This window comes from Opisthorchis viverrini (assembly GCF_000715545.1).
Source record: "Opisthorchis viverrini unplaced genomic scaffold opera_v5_124, whole genome shotgun sequence".
NCBI lineage: Eukaryota > Metazoa > Platyhelminthes > Trematoda > Opisthorchiida > Opisthorchiidae > Opisthorchis > Opisthorchis viverrini.
In genome coordinates, this window is record NW_008751781.1 from 255065 (window position 1) to 272275 (window position 17211).

A 17211-nucleotide genomic window follows, 5' to 3' on the forward strand; every position below is an offset into this window, starting at 1 on the left:
CAATATATAGCTGCCCAAGGATTTGGTACAAAAACAGTAAAACCAGGGCGGTAAAAACGATTTGCGCGGTAAGGAAAACGGAGAATACAGATGTCTTGTAAAACTGAAATGGGGTACAGTTCCAGCAGTCCAAAAAGGGCGGTCCATTTGAATTGTTAACCGGTAAGGCAGTCGTTTAAGATTGGAGGCAATTTTAAATATGTATAAAGTTGCAACACCGCCGGCCAAAATTCCTCCGACGGTCAGTAAGCGAACAGTTAAGTTATCAGGAGAGCTCTAGCCCACAAGCATGCAACGTCAGCCACCGACCTGAATGGTCCGGGTCCACTCCTACCACAAAGGCCGGTTTCGACGTTACATGCGCCTACCCACAATATCACGCTGAACTAAAAACCGGCTGCTCTAATACGTCTATCGGGAAGCAACCCTAGACCTGTGTACCCCCTCGTTAATCCTCCCGTTCCATCGAACATAGGCTCCTATCATCGCGCTTGGTGACACCGGAGCTAGCGTGGAGGGAAACCGTTCTGACGAGGCCGTCTGCATCCGTTTGACATTCGTTGATAATACCCAGCGGCCACCTTCCTCTAGAGAGATGTTCGGACACTGTCATAACGACGTCACCCTCCCTGAGGTTCCTGTTCCGACTTAACCACTTATGGCGTAACTGAAGCGTTGAAATGTATTCTTTCATCCACCTGTTCCAGAAAACTTCCGCCAAATAATTCACTTGTTTCCATCGTCGGGTGGGCCGCGATGGGATACTTGCGTTCGCTTCGTGTAGCAAGAGGTGATTCGGAGTCAGTGCCAATGCGTCACGGCTTTCTGCACTCGAAGATGTCAAAGGCCGATCGTTTAGAATACGTTCCACCTCAACAACAGACAGTCATCAGATAGAGTTTGCTCTTGGATGAGCACAAAAATGGTTTGCCGTATTGATCGTATCATTCGCTCTGATACTCCTCCTTGATGGCTAGCAAGCGGGGGGGCGGGTAAAATGCCACTGAATACCTCGAGCCAATAGTCGGTTGTTGATTTTCGCTTGGTCCCAACCCAGACCGGCCTTACAAAGTTCCTGTAGCAGCTGTTTCGCGGTTAAGCGTACAGGGGATACCAATCCTAGAGAATCGAAGAGCGAGCAAACAGCTGATAGGACTCCTCTTTGCGTTAGTGGTTTCTCGGGAATGTGAAACCGGAAACAAAAGATATCAGAAGATGAATCCCATTCAATGCCCAACGTCCGCTGTGTATTCATCGTCTTTGGAGACATCTCCACTACAGCTTCCATTCGTCCAGACGATGGGAGCCCTTGCAGTGCATCGGGGAAATTGCTCACTCACTTATGAAGTTGAAACCCCCCTTTGAACTGTACATCCGTTATTCCTTGCACAAAACTCTTTGTGTCGGTTACGGAAAGCACTGACACCAAGCAATCGTCTACGTAGAAGTTATCACCGACGATTTGATTCGGTCGTCGTAATCCCCGCCGAAAACAGACACTGTTTGTCTTAGAGCGAAATTGGCACGGAACGGAGAAGAGACGGCACCGAAGACATGAGAGGCCATTTGATATTCAATAGGCTCACTCTGAAGATCATTCTGGGGGAACCACAGAAATCTCAGAGCCCCTTGATCTGGCTGCGGTACATGAACCTGCATGAACATTTCCTCGACATCTGCCGACACAGTAACCCCGTCTCTTCGAAACTTCAAAAGAACTCCTACCAAGCCATCAGTTGTATCCGGTCCATGGAGAAGCATGTCGTTCAGCGATCTTCCGTGGTTCTTAGCTGCACAGTCAAATACGACCCGCATTTTTCCAGGCTTTCTGGGATTCAATACTTCGTGGTGAGGCAGGTACCATCTTGCTGCTGATTGTAACGTTACCAGCTCAGAGGGAACCGGTACTGCATAGCCCTTCTTGAGATTCCGTGACATGACGGCTGCGTACTATTCGAAGTATTCTGGGTCATGCAGGAAACGTCTTCGCAACGAGTGCAGTCGTGATAAGGCTGTAGAAAATTTCGAAGAACCAGTAGGTCGGTCTGCTTTCCAAGGGAGCGGTAAAACAAAATGCCTCCTGAAGTGTTACATCCCTGCGATCACTAATTCTACTGCTCGTCTGTCTTCCACCGACGGAGTTTTCCGAAGCGAATCAATGTCTGCAGTCGGCATCGTATAAAGCACGGAGTTGGCCCTCCAATGATGGCTCCACTGACGACAGGCAGCTGGCGGCGACCCCCACACGGTTACCTGGACCCAGTGACCAAAGAATAACCCAACTTAGCGGTGTCCTCACGGCGACTGGTTCTTTTCGACCTCCCAAACGCTGATCTAGCACCCAGTGAGCTTCTGGAGCGTTGCAGCCAATCAATATACCAACCGATTTAGACGGAATATCCTCAAAGGGCAATTCTTTCAGATGAGCTCAGCGACTTGCAATTCCTGAGCGTGAACCCACGACTAATGATGGGGAGATCCCAGATACTACTGAAGCACCTTTCACCAAAACAACCTCGTCACCGTGAAGTGGACACACCTTGAAACTTCCAGATTCTCCCACTGCTAAACAAGATCCACTGATTGTCTGTATTTCACGCGGCGTTCGATGACTCTCTCTGCCGAGTTGGTGCAGCAAGTTATCACATACGATAGTGGTATCGGACCCACCGTCTAAGAAAGCATACGTGATCAGTTCCGCCGAAGGACCCCTTAGACGAACTGGAAGTAGTCCTGTAGAATCAGCCGTCTTGCGGTCAGTCATTGCACTGCTTTTGACTACAGGAACTAACTGCTTTTTTATCTAGTGGTTTCGAATGCAGCAGAGCGTGATGTTTGGCTCGGCATCCATCTGCCCCACATCGATATTGCAGTTGGCAGTCCTTTGCTTGGTGGCCGCCTTCAAGACATCGAAAACAGGCGTTGACAAACCTTAAGGTTGACCATCTTTCCACTGGCTCGGAAGACAGAAAGCGCTCGCAGTTGTTGATACGGTTTTTACCAGCACAAACCTTACAACCGATCTCGCTAAACAGTGGGGCCTGATCTGAGCAAACGATCGCATGACTCCAAGCGGTTCTGCTCTTGCTTACATCTGTAACAGCTTGGCTACGTACACCTTAATCCCTTTGCGTACCAAATTCTGCCAGAGGGCCGTAACGACTGCTTAGCACTCTCACCCTTTGAGTAAGGAATTGTGTGAGGTCGGCGAAGGTTGGCTCTCCCCGATCATGAGTGGTTTGGTAAACGAATTCCGCCCACTTGTGCTGTAAAGTATTGGGCAAGCACCTCACTAACCTATCCAAATTCTCCAGGGAACTCAGTTCTGCACTGCAGTTCATCTGAGTCAGAGATATTTCGCAACTCTGCATCTTGAAGGCCAACTGAGTCGGATCTCTTGCCTTACACGAGGTAGAACGAAAAGATTTAATGAGATCATCTATCAGGGCTCTAGCAACCACATGAGGCCTTCCGAAATACTCGTGCAGAATTCGGCGGGCTCTTTTGAAGCATGAGGCAATCTTCGATAGCCTCCCTGACTACAATGGAGCACGCGTTTGCCAATTGGGTCTTGCTTTCGATGTAAATCTCGGATTGACGCATAAACCCCTAGTAGCTCCTGGGTTGACCATCAAACTGCATAGGGCCGGTTTTAGGTAACACCAGGCCCTCTATAATGGTTCAAGATGACGGAAGTCACCTAATCCTTTATGCTGTTGTTCTCCTACTCCGAGACTATGTCGATTTTCAGAGTTCAATGGTGTTACAATCTTTCTGCAATCTTCAACATAGCATTTGATGCGACATTTTGAGAACTCTGAAAAACCCGACCGGTTGCACTGATCTAAACCGTCTTCGCTTCCAGCCAACGAAGCTTCGAGCTCAGCCAAATCCACCTGGGTTTTAGCCATCAGGAATTTTTTAACGGTTAGTTTACATTGCCTCTGACTCAAGCTCGAGTTCCTCTTTAAGTTGTCTCTCTTTAAGCTGCGCTAACAATGAAGCAGCTTTGGACCCCGAATTCCGCAAACTAATCTTAGAAGCTATACTAGCCCTAGAGCTCATCACTGAAAACGAACCGTGTCCAACTTGCCTGACTTTCTCCTCAAATTCTTCTTTTCGTTTTGAATTGAATGACATTGACCTGGTGATTGGTATCCAAAGAACCACCCTTGTCAACGTTGGGTACTGTAACGACAGTTTCGAATTCTCGAGCAACGAGGTTAGCAACCAAACCGGTAAAACTCCGAACGAATGGCTACGCAAATGTGCTGTACTATAAAAATGAAAGTAGCTACACGGAATACAAAATTACAAACCTCAACGGTTTTCGACAAACGGTGAGGTACTCCAAAAGTCAAGCAAAGCCGATATGGATCAATAGTCAACGCGCGACCGAAACCGCGTCTCAAACTCATGAATTAAAACAATATATAGCTGCCCAAGGATTTGGTACAAAAACAGTAAAACCAGGGCGGTAAAAACGATTTGCGCGGTAAGGAAAACGGAGAATACAGATGTCTTGTAAAACTGAAATGGGGTACAGTTCCAGCAGTCCAAAAAGGGCGGTCCATTTGAATTGTTAACCGGTAAGGCAGTCGTTTAAGATTGGAGGCAATTTTAAATATATTTGAAGTTGCAACAATTGTTGCTATATTGTTGATCTCAATGCGGAAGAGGGCGTCCGCAACGTCGTTTTCAGATACTTCGATGTAGCGTATGTCAGTTGTAAACTGAGCAATGAAATCAAAATCTCGGTTCTCTCGCGGTGAGCGTTTGTCAAGAGATATTCTCAAGGCAAAAATGAGAGGTTTATGGTCCGTGTAGAGAGTGAATTTTCTTACTTCGAGTATGTATCGAAAATCCTTTACCACTAAATAGATGGCTAGGAGCTCTCTGCCAGACGCTACGTATTTCATCAATCGCATAATTGTTTTTTCTTTGACTACAAAAAACTACAAAAAACGCTCACTTGTACAATTTCAGACAATACTAGCGTGGTCACGTGCTTCGACTCTCTCTTCTGATCTCGCTCGCGCTTGCAGCGGTCATTCGCGAGTGTCATATACTAACTCTGCTACCAAAACGTTTCAGATCAGCTTCGGAATCTATTATATGTGGGAGCTGTTCATAAGAAGACCTCTGGACCAACATAGTTGGATTATTGTTTAATCGCTGACCTGGGCCGACGACGAACTATTATAAAGAAAACAATTGCTAGTGAGTCTGTTCCATCTGACCTCTTTATTTTTGTATACCCAACCTAGCGTTATTGTTTTTATTTCTTCGCCACACACTCCTGGTAAACTAATTTATTGGGTAGCCAGACCACTATAGCGCTGGCGTCAGTGGATGAATTGTCCACCTCTTTCCGCACCGTCTATATCTTTTATCTTGTCAAGTTTAACGGACAACACACCTTTCACCTGCTTGCGCTAATTGGGTCGCACCCGATTTCCGGTCCCTCGATGTAGAATGCTTGTCTCCGGATATCGCCTATCCCGGAATCCTTGGTATCTTCATTTGTCTGGCGCATTTGGGACTCACTGCGGATTTAGAGCATCGTTTGCATTCCTGTGAATGGTATTCTTTCGGTGTAATGCAGGTAGACTATATAAGTAGTCCGCCTGCGTGTTTCATGCTGGAAGAGGTAGAATCCATTTCATCGCCTATTCAAACGCTAGTTATTATGTAACAAACCAGTAAATGTGTTTTACATGAACGGCTGATGAGAGTAAAAACAATAATTATATCGCTTCCATTTCGTATTCTCACGGTTTCGTTGAAATAGATTGCTTGCTTCACATTCTGACCTATGCCTTCAAAGTCATTAATATGGTCATAGAATTTCAAACGGTACTAGATATACAATCAGAATCAGAACTTTGAGTGGTTTTCTAATCACCGGGAGAAAACGGGAAGGCACATAATCTATGCAGCATAATAGAATATAACATGAAAACTCACCAAACTGTACTGAATTCGGATATTTTCAGTCAGAGCACAAAAGTGGGTCATATAGTGCAAATGATGCAACTTAGACAATGTGGACAAAGGCGCCCAAAGTTCCAGTTATCTCTGTGAAGGAATCGGAAAACAGGCGCGCCGCATTTTATAACGGAGATGGATGTCAGTTTGAGCGAAACGGCACGTGGTGTTTGTAGACAGTAGAAAATCTATCCTCCCGAAGATCTTTGACAGTTAGATGAACCGCTGGCAACTGACGATTGAATATAGTGTTGCAGGCTTTTGCCGGTTGCAAACAGTCAGTGACATTCGTTCTGTGGGCTTTTCTGAGGATTACGCCAGCGACAACTTTGGTGGCATCGGTTCTCGGAACGTCTGGATCAAACTTGAAATATACCAGCACAAAACATCGTCGGACGCATCGATCGTGGGCGGGAGCCAGGATGAACGCCTGATTTGAGACTGCAGAACATCAACCAAGATTATTAACAGTACTCTTCCCAGCTTAGCTCTCTGTCTGAGCCTCCCAAGCTAGCGTTAGTGTCAAAACAACCGTCGATTGTGCACAACGTATGTTAACGCGCTTCACATATATAGCGTAAGTGGCAGTAGATGGCAAACGGCATTCTACCGATACTGGGTCATAAAAGATTATTATACTCTTCCCAGCTTAGCTCTCTGTCTGAGCCTCCCAAGCTAGCGTTAGTGTCAAAACAACCGTCGATTGTGCACAACGTATGTTAACGCGCTTCACATATATAGCGTAAGTGGCAGTAGATGGCAAACGGCATTCTACCGATACTGGGTCATAATTGGCTGTTGGTTCCAGACATTCGCTCAATCGGATCTCGGCTTGATACGGACCAAAAAACCTCCCGAATTTTCGGCCAATTTTGCGTGGGATAGGCTTCCCGTTCGTAGCACCACCTGACTGCGAGCGGTAAAGAGGGATCCGTATGGAGTTCCGCCTAACACCACCCCCTTGAATTTCGCCGACGTAGCTTCGAAGCTGAAGGTTTACTTGCAGTGGCCTCAGTGGCTTGTGAATCCTGTCTGTTCAACGTCGCGGTTGTAATCCATGCTGAGGTTGGGCCTCTGACGAAGTAGCTGATTGATTTTCTGGGATGGTGCTGGGATCAAAAGTGTCCAGAAGCATCTTCACACTCAACTCACTCGATCCTGTGGGAAGGGTATGCGTATCTGTCGGCCGGATTTGATTTGTGTGGCGTATCAACACGGCTGGGCTAACTTGAATCCCTTAGAGCACTTTGCCGCGCTGGCGATGGATGAGTCCTGGGGTCCACACAGGGTACCTGCCAATGTAGTCCCGAACTGACACTCTCTGGCCTCCACTGAATGAGCGCGCGATTGCTTTCTGATGCCGGTTGAACTGTCCCCCCATTCTGATGTTGTAGTGGCTAGCCCGCCTTTTTTGTGGCCCGATAGTCTCATGCGGTGTTCGAAGCCCCCTTCGGGGCACTATCTCTGCTGGGTTTGGTGTCACTCGGTATGCCAGCAGGCACCTTTGCAGAATCATCTTCGATGGTCCCTCCCACCTGAACTTCTGAAGTACCTGCTTCAGTGTGTCAACGGAGTGTTGGGCTTGGCCGTTCGTCTGTGGATGAAACAGCGGCGAGCGGGCATGTGTCATGCCATACCCCCGACAAACTTTTGCGAACGTCGTCGACGTGGACTGATTGGCGTTGTCTGAAGCGATACTCTCTGGTCTTCCAAAGCGACTGCACAATCATCGGAGTTCAAGAACTGTAATGGCACTTGTGGGGCTGTTCACTGGGAAAAATTTCCGGTCATTTGCAGTAAGCATCGACCACGACCAAAAAGGTTTGATCACTCACTTGACCTGTATAATCGATGTGAAGGCGAGACCGGGGCTCGATCGGCTGCAGCCACGACCGTAGACAGGTATGCACGGGTGACTTGGATACCTAGGCATGACGCAGACACGATTTTGAGACTTTCTCGAGCTAAGAGTCCATCAAAGGCCGGTAGACGTTACCCTGAGTGCTGTTTGTTCTCTGGTGCCCTTTATGCAAGTGGTCCAGGACAGCTAGTTGTAACTTCTTTGGGATGACAACACGTTCTGAAAACAAAAGGCACCTGTCAACTAGTAAGAGTGCGCCACGCCGGGTGAAGTAATGTCATAGTTCGTATTTCGGGCAGGCACGAGGTCGCTGATTGCGGTGCTACTCGATGACTTGTTGTCGCACAGGGTCATAGTCCGTAGTCCCGCGGATTACGTCGGCAGTCACTGGGAGGATGCGAATCGCTTTCGATACTACGTGGCTAACCTCGCTTCCAGGGCGATTGTTTTCACTACGTTGTCTTCTGGTTTCAGCCCACTTGACACAGTGAGTTACGACAGTGCGTCCGCTTGTCCGAGGTCAGTTGTGGACTGGTACCTAATCTTGAAGTCCTATCCCAGAAGCAGAGTTGTGCCCATCGCTAGAGGCGGTTGACAATATATGCCGAGGTTCCTTTCTTCGAGCTAAACATAGGGAGGAGTGGCTTACAATCAATTAGTAGAGTGAACTCACGGCCGTAAAGCACCCTATAAAACTTTTCGACGGCAAACACGATGACAAAAGCTCCAGTCTCTAGCTGGCTGCAGTTGTGCTCGGTTGACGTCGGGGGTCTTTTCACAGTGCAGCAGCCTTCTGGCTGCTGTCGGGAAAAACATGAATTCACTGCACCAATTCCGTAGTTCAAGGCATCCAACGCCACACCGAGATCCAGAGATGGATCACAGTGGGCGAATGGCAAATTGAAACTCAGGATTGATTCGACAGAGTCAAAGGCGCGTTGGCGCTCTTCTGACCATATCCACTTGTGGTGAGTAGCTGGTTCAATGGGCCTCAGAGGCGATGCATAGCAGGCAGAAACGAGCTATAGTGGCTGACGAGACCGAAGAAGGAACTGAGAGACGACACATCTGTGGGCGCTGACATACGTTTGGTAGCTTTGATTTTCTCCGGGACTGATCGGCGATTAACCGAAAGTACTTTATCGGCCGCATGGAAAAGGTGCATTTCAATCGGCACACGCTGAAGCCATGCTCTTGGATACAACCAAGCACGTAATCAAGGCACTGCCACAATTCGTGGGGGTCAGAACTCATGACAATGAGACCTTCTAAATGGGCAGCAATGCCGGGGGATCCTTCAGTATCGTATCCGTGATCTGCTGAAATACGGCTGGTGCTGTTTTGACATCAAATAGCGGTCGGGTATACTTGAACAGACCGCGATGCGTATTAATCGTAAACAGTTCTAGTGATTCTTCCTCAACTTCAACCTGGAGGTAAGCATCGGTCAAGCCAATCTTCGCGGAACATTCACTCCCATTCAGCTTTGCGAACCAACCGCCTGGAAGAAGCAGGGGGCATTGATGAGTATCCAGCGCAGCGTTGAGACCGGTGGAAAAATCTGCACATAACCGGATGGCCCCATTAGCCTTCTTCACCAACAAGATATGTGCGGTCCAGGCAGAGTAGTTGGTCGGTGGGAGAACAACAGCTTTCTGTATTCGGTCCAGTTCTTGGTCAACGATGGGCAAGGCAGCATACGATACTGGGCGTTTTGGCCTGAAGACTGGTTTGGCACCTTAGAGGAGGCATAGTCTGGCCTTTGCTTTTGTACGCCATCCAAGCTCGTCGGTGAATATGGATGCATAGCGTTGTAGGAATTCCTCAAGTGAACGCTTCAGAAGATGAGCTTGTTCGAGGGCCCCTCCAGGTGCTGCGTGCAAGAGGTCGCAAATGGAATTGATTGGTTTCTCCAACAGATTTAGCCTTTTGATTCAATCCAGCCCCATGAAATCAAGCCTGGGGCATGACGTTAGGTAACACGCGGCTTGTGACCTCGAGACGTTGAAAATAATGGAGTAGTCAACCTCACCAATCAGCTTCAGTTTACCACCAGAAGCATTATGGGCCCAATAGTCAGTCGGCTTCACAAGTGGCTTACCAGTTCGTTTCCACGTTCGTTCGCTGAGCGGCGTGATGTCGGAGCCCGTATCAAGCTGCAAAGGAACTGGGATGCCGTTGATACCAACCGTCACAAACTTTCTTCGGCAAGTAAAACCAAGTTTGAATGTCGCTGTCACCGAGTTGGGCCGCGATTTCTGGGGTGCATGGTAGTAGAATTGTTGCTCACCAGGGAAGGATAACACGCTTCAGTTATTGTGTAGCAGGGTCGTCGTTAATCACGGCGAAGGAGTTGACGTCATCATTTATACGGTGACCAGTACAGTGTGGTCATACTGAAAGCATACTTAGACGTGTGTAGTGGTTGGACCGCATTGTGTGAACTGATACAAATCAAAAGGTTTTCTGAGATGTCTCAGTCACTAATTGTAATGTTATCGAGGTAGACAGAAAAAGGTCCAAATTGTAAAGGACTTGATCAGCAAAACACTAGAATCTTCGAGTAGCATGAGTTGAATACAAGAACATGTCAACGCATTCATACACTTCAAAAAGAACAGTACAGTTTTGAGAGTGCCGTCGGTGGCATATGCCTTTTGATGGGTGTGCAGTAGACTTTAGGGGAGGCGCTCTTCTCATGCCGCTCAGTAGAAAATGGGAGACTATAAGGAATCGAGTAGCAGTGACAGTTTTCACCAACACTAGCCATCCATCGCGTTCTTTGAGGAGCGGCTGTTATATTCATTGTGGTACGTGCACGAGGTAACATACCATTTTGAATTTGGCAAAAAATAGTTTGCCGCATCCGGTGATGACGTTTGGGTGTTCGGATGCCGGTTGGTTTAATTATCTGCTGATGTGGTTAGTCGAATGGGATTTTTGTCATTGGAATTATTGTAGCGCATTGAAGGAAGCAAACACCGCGTCATGAACATACTGTTGGTGTATAGATATGGCTGGATCAGTCATGTGCTTCTGGGTGACAATAATGGGCTGTATGCATTGCTGGGACAAAAAGAAGTCGCGAAACGCTTGAACACAATTAATTTCAGAGCTGACAGGGACTTACTGTGGCCTTTGACTGCGAAGACTCACAGTATACCTGTGCCAACTATTACGGTGGTTGCTATCATTTGTCATTTTCGGTGGACAGAAGTTGAGTCGTAGGTGAACTTAAGGCACTGCTGAAAGCCTGACGGACTGATTGCCGGAACTTTGTTACCGTTATCTGCTTGCCTGGCTGGTAGCCAGTGCAACAGGTCTTCATGTTGTGCGACGTTCATTGAGCTGGATTGTAGTTTGCTAAGCTTTTATTGCAATGCCTTATTATTGTTGGTTTAACTATGGAAGCTTGCCACATACTGTTTCATAGTTTCAAACTCTGTATGCAGAGTTGAAGCGCGTTAATGCTGCTGAATTTTCCTATCTCAGAACCCATGTTTTAATAAATAACAATTGTTTTCATTGGACAAGGACAGGTGCATGCCGGCTGCATGTGATTTGAATGATTTCCTAAATTACGCAACTCTTGTCGGAAGCATTTGGTTCCGGAATATAGTTTTGTTCATGACCAAACCAGTACATTTCCCCTAGGTACGGTGGTTGCTATCATTTGTCATTTTCGGTGGACAGAAGTTGAGTCGTAGGTGAACTTAATGCACTGCTGAAAGCCTGACGGACTGATTGCCGGAACTTTGTTATCGTTATCTGCTTGCCTGGCTGGTAGCCAGTGCAACAGGTCTTCATGTTGTGCGACGTTCATTGAGCTGGATTGTAGTTTGCTAAGCTTTTATTGCAATGCCTTATTATTGTTGGTTTAACTATGGAAGCTTGCCACATACTGTTTCATAGTTTCAAACTCTGTATGCAGAGTTGAAGCGCGTTAATGCTGCTGAATTTTCCTATCTCAGAACCCATGTTTTAATAAATAACAATTGTTTTCATTGGACAAGGACAGGTGCATGCCGGCTGCATGTGATTTGAATGATTTCCTAAATTACGCAACTCTTGTCGGAAGCATTTGGTTCCGGAATATAGTTTTGTTCATGACCAAACCAGTACATTTCCCCTAGGTATTTTTCTGGACTTCATTCAGGCTGAAACAGCAGGGACAATAATGACGGGAGTCGGGTCGAACGAAAGCATGCGATTCACCTCATTTTCGAATGTATGTACGCATACCTGGCTACTGGAGGCTGATTCACAAAATTTTCTTGCTAAAAAGCCAGAGTGTTGCAACCAATCTAATTGGAAGTGGCTAACTGCAATGCAGGCATGTAGCTGGTGGCTACTGTCAAATAAAACCAAACTGCGATCGATTGTTGACTTCATTTGGAAGAAGGCGACCGTCAGACTGAAGCATTGGGGAGTGTGTACACATGAGGCCATATTCGTGAGCCGAGTTATATCGATGGCTGGCAAGCGAAAAACCGGGGCAACAGGACTAAGCTTGTGTTCAGGGAATCGGCTAAACTGCCAAAAGTCCCATTAGGTTTAAAATGCCCATCTCCTCAGCCCATAGAGCTGGCTCAGCTGTGATAAACTCCTTTGAGTGTGCACTTGACTCAAATTCTAGGCTGAATGTACCTGTAGTGGACAAGTGAATGAAAAGCTGCAGGATTACACGGCTTTTGGTAATTCCGTCAACACTTTCATTCTCCTTGCTTGTTTAAAATCACATTCTTTTTTGGAGCCGATGGTAAAGCATGCTCTTGTATTTTAATCAACTAAGCCATCTCCAACCTATTTTGAATGCTTGAGCTAGAGTAAACAGCTTGGTTTGCCAACTTTATTGGTCCGGTCACTGTAAGCTGCATCGAGGGTCCTGGCGAGAGTCATCTCGGAGAACTTAACTTATCACATGCGCCATGTACTAACCGTTTTCAACGTGAACTGAGCTCCAGCATGGTTGTTCTACATACGGGTTCTATTTTCGGGTCTAAGTCCCTGGAAGCCTTCAGTATAATGCAAGCCGTAAGGATATCAACTGGTTTATTGTGCAACATGGTCAGATCAACACAAGTTGAGGTAAAACAACAGTTCCATGTGAGAACACAAAATAACTTTACTAATTTCCAACCGGCCAACAGCGCACCCAAATGATGGCCACCCAGCTGAGTTAACACATGTAACTTTGAGTAGTCGGAACCACGGATACCTTTCAACCGGCTTACTGTTTACGGGCTAGGTTGTTCGTGAACATTTACGCTAGGAAAAACATTTAGGCTACTGGATCAGAATAAAGTGCATTCAAGAATCTTGAAGTAAACCTGATCAAATATTCCTGATGATTCATCGGTCGCTCAGTTGATGAAATCGCACTGAAAATGATGTCTCATCACATGATTAGAAAACGTTTGCAAGTCGATTGCCAAGTTCGACGAAGAGGTCAACAGCCACCTGACCAGCAGTCAAGAAGTGTCATATTCGGAAGGCAGACCGATGACCAGGAAACTAGTCGGCCCGTGCGCACCAGGCGACAAGCCATGCAATCCAGACTATTTGTTCTTCCTAGTCTGCTTAGCAGTATCAGAATGCAACTGCAAGAGCGAGTGGTTACGTGGAACGTTATCCATTTGAAACTTAGAGGTATCATTTCCACCCGAAAATGCCTTTGTAAAACTCTATTTAAAATCTCGCGCAACCGCCAGACGTTTTGTCTGGACGGGCAATCAGTAACTCTGGAGCAGGTAAGGCGACGTTTACTTTGATTTGATGAAGGGGTTCAGCATATACATACCTTTTATCACTTCAACTTCATTCTATAAAGGCTTCGAGGCTTCGGGCACTATTGGAAACCTTTGCGTGTTCTCAGAGCCGGAAAATGTGAATCCTGCCATATTTTTCCAAAAACCTATGGACTCCAGGTTTAACAGCACCGCTGCAAGCTGAAAGATCCTGTTCAAATGCACCTGAAGCTTACCTGAAGCCTCAAGTTGTGTTAACCAAAAAGTTAAACGACCTCAAGCCTTGGTTATGCACCTGCTATCCCCGGAGTCTTCCACAAATGCATATTTTTACTTCAAGTTATGGATGAAGGTACTTTGATCAAGCGGCGCAACAATCATGTACCTGTATAGCTCTGCTAGCATATCCTTACTCACCGTTGACTGAGAGCCACAGTGGAAGCTAAACCTGTTTTTTTCGGTGCGAGTCCAGGCCATCATTGGCTTTGATCGTCAATTCCTATGGTTTGTTTTGTCCTGTCATGTGCTGTTCCTACGTTGCCCACATTCCCACATTCATACCATTTTACACTCCCATCGTGCTTATTAGTCTTTACACCCTTTCTTCCTTTCTCCTTAACTCACCCGTGATCAAAAATCTCCTGCCAACCGGAACCAGTCCCCTTTGCGGCCAGAATTTTGCTTTCTTTCGTTCGTTCCATTGCGTTAAGTGCAACTTTAATTCCATCTTAACGATTCCATCTGGCTCGATATTCTCTCCAATACCGCATGGTAACTGTGCTCTTCTGCCCGTGCCGGATTAGTGATGAACCCACCCACTTTGTTTAATGCCCACCCCCAATGATGCTATCCTGTTTCTAGCCCCCTGCATCCACAATTCCCGCCGGTCATGCTTTTATGCTGACTGTAACAGTGTTATCACACCTGACGATATGCCACCAACAAGTAGGGAGATAAAAATTATCACTATCATTATCATTGCCAAATGTTTATAGTTCTGGTCGATCTGCTTCGGTTTCGGCAGACAAGCAGCCGAGTTAGGGTGGTCTTACACTGAGATCGAAGTGTTACTATGGTCGATCGTGGCCTCAAGTTTTAGCCAGCTTCAGCAGTCCCAAGCATGACGTAATCATCGATCGTACCATCAAATTTAACAAAGCCCGCCGTGCCGTCGCAAGAACAAGTGATTCGAAAACGAAGGGGATGAAGTTAAGTGAAAAACCTGACGGCAGATAACTCTAGAATTAATACACAGTCTGAACAAAACTGACCCGGGAAACTCCGGCGAAAGCCTGGGACTCGTCGGCCACACAATGCTCTTAGATGCAAAACCTTTGCGAATGGAACGTACTTTCTTGCGACAAAATGTTGCGTTTTTGCTGCACATGCGCTTACACCAAAAATCACTTTAATACACGTTCAAAATTTTGACGCCCACCAAATTTCATTGTGCATCGAAGCAATCACGGCAGGCAGAAATGTCTGGTGGAATGCTTCCCTAGCATTGTCGAGGCCCCGGGATGTCTAGCTGGAGCCCAAACGTTCGGACTTCTAGTCTGAAGTCAACTTCCTGTATCTTTTAGTCCACCGGGAACACGTCGTAGCATCCGAAAATTCAATGCAATTGTGCCAATACTGGGCGCCCGGAAGCAGCAATCATGCGGCGCGCAGTATTCGCAAAATAGAAATGGATTTTCGGGAACCATGACGTGTCCCTCAACGGACTAAAAGAGACAGGCAATTGATTTCGGAGTGCGAATGTAAAACTTTGAGGCCCACACAGGCATCTCGGGGTTTCAGAAGTGCTAGAAAGGTATTCCATCAGACGTTTTCCCACCAGGGGTATGATTACTTCAGTGAAATTTGGTGAGCTTCGAGAGTGCAGCAGGGTGAATTTTGGTCCGAGAAAAAACGCCACAAAGTGCAACATTTTGGCACAAAAAGTTTCGGTTTATTCACAAATGTTTTGCAGCTAGGAGCGTTGTGCCACCAATGGTCCCGTGTATCAATCCGTGGATCCATGAAAATAGCGCGGCGTTCTGGTTGGCCCATACGCTGACCAATCCGAGCCCGGCTTATTTACGTTCGGACCGCTGCTCGCGGCACATGCGTACAGTCGGCACTTGGTGTTTGGCTCCTCTCGCGGCACCCCGAATTAACCGGCGTGTCGCCGAAGGAAGTTGAATGATATGCGTGTCTGCACAAATTCTATGACCAGGGTTAAGTTGTGTAAACTGAAAGAAAACGCGGCCTTCAAGTTTTTCGCCACGTTTAGGAACTGACAACGGTCACCGCGGAGAGTGATTATCTGCTGGAACGATAGCTAATCGAAGCACAACAAACGATGTAGACGCGGCAGAGATGGGACACGGCTCTTGCATGGATCCTTCCGCTCAGAGAACGCGCTATTCGAACCGTTGTACTAGTTCCTCCACATCGGTTGGGAAAGCAGATGATGCTCTTTACTGAATTGAGGTCGTGTTGTAGCTCAACATGAATTAAATACTGTCTCTCTGTGGTCTGAAGTTTTGGGTGAGTGTTTCTCTGCTTTATGACGGAACTTGCTTGTGGCTAGAGATTTTTCATGGATTCATGGGTTGGTACACAGGTCGAGGCTTTCGTCCAAGTTTTCCGTGTCGGCGTTGTTCTTGTCGTTCAGCGACTGCTGTTTGCCTGAAAGGCACAAGCGAAGAAAAGGTGTAGCACTGCTCTATGAGTTCTCAGTCCGGGACAGTAAGCTTGCCAACTCGAGGATTCGCATATAAAAGCGCCTAATAGTGCTTTGAAATGGGTACTAGATGTGTTGTGGGCAACCGTCGGAGAAAGGATACTCTACGCAACATTTAGCCGAAATGAGAAAAATTTCCGGATAAAATTGTGTTCTGAGCTTGGAAATCATACCATGTCCCCACTGTGTGTTAGGTCGATCAACGTTGAAAAATCTGTTGGCGACAACTTTTTCAAACAGGGTATAAGTATTTACTAAGTCCCCTCTGGGGACCAGGAGAAGTAGGTCAAGCACCACGGGACGCGTTTCATAGTCCACGGATTTTAGGCCGGCAACCATTTTCGTAGCAGCTCGTTGGACACGCTCAATGAGGGTTACATCCCTCTTGCGCCCTGAGAAGACAACTTTGTTGTCATGTTCAAGAAGCGGTCTGACTTAGGCCTCTCAGAGTATTTGGAAGTCCGTGCGAGTAGTACGGGAAAATGTGTGCTTAATCATCCGTAGAGTTGCGAAGGCCTTTTGAGCTGATTTCCTATGGCGAAGTGAGAAGGACATGTTAGAAGAAAGCGAGATTCCTAAATTTCTTTTGGTAGCTGCCCTAATGATGTCTTATCATCATCATCATCATCATTGTCAGCTGTAAGAACCGCGTACTCGTCGTACAGTGGTTGTAGCTGCCGCAGTTTCGTTCACCGATGATTGGGGGGTTAGGTAGCTGCGCATTGCACGCGCGAGCTGATAAGTTGGTGCATAAATCCAGCACTGTCAGTGGGCTGTCAAGTGGGGAATGGAAAATGAGCTATGCATTGAAGGCAATAGCTTGAATGCATGAGTGCCATTGAGGGCGCGACTGGGTCATATCTGACAATGTCTCTAGCCATTGATGT

General features: G+C 46.9%; 1 protein-coding gene across 1 annotated transcript in view; it reads right to left on the reverse strand.

Moving 5' to 3' along the window:
• Window positions 1–16922: 16922 nt before the first annotated feature.
• T265_06171 (hypothetical protein) overlaps window positions 16923–17211 on the reverse strand; it is a gene marked incomplete at both ends in the record, with an annotated part of 6968 nt that continues 6679 nt past the window's right edge. The window contains one exon of the mRNA XM_009171372.1: window positions 16923–17097. Within this exon, the coding sequence (XP_009169636.1) occupies window positions 16923–17097 (175 nt within the window). The remainder of the gene's footprint in view (window positions 17098–17211) is intronic.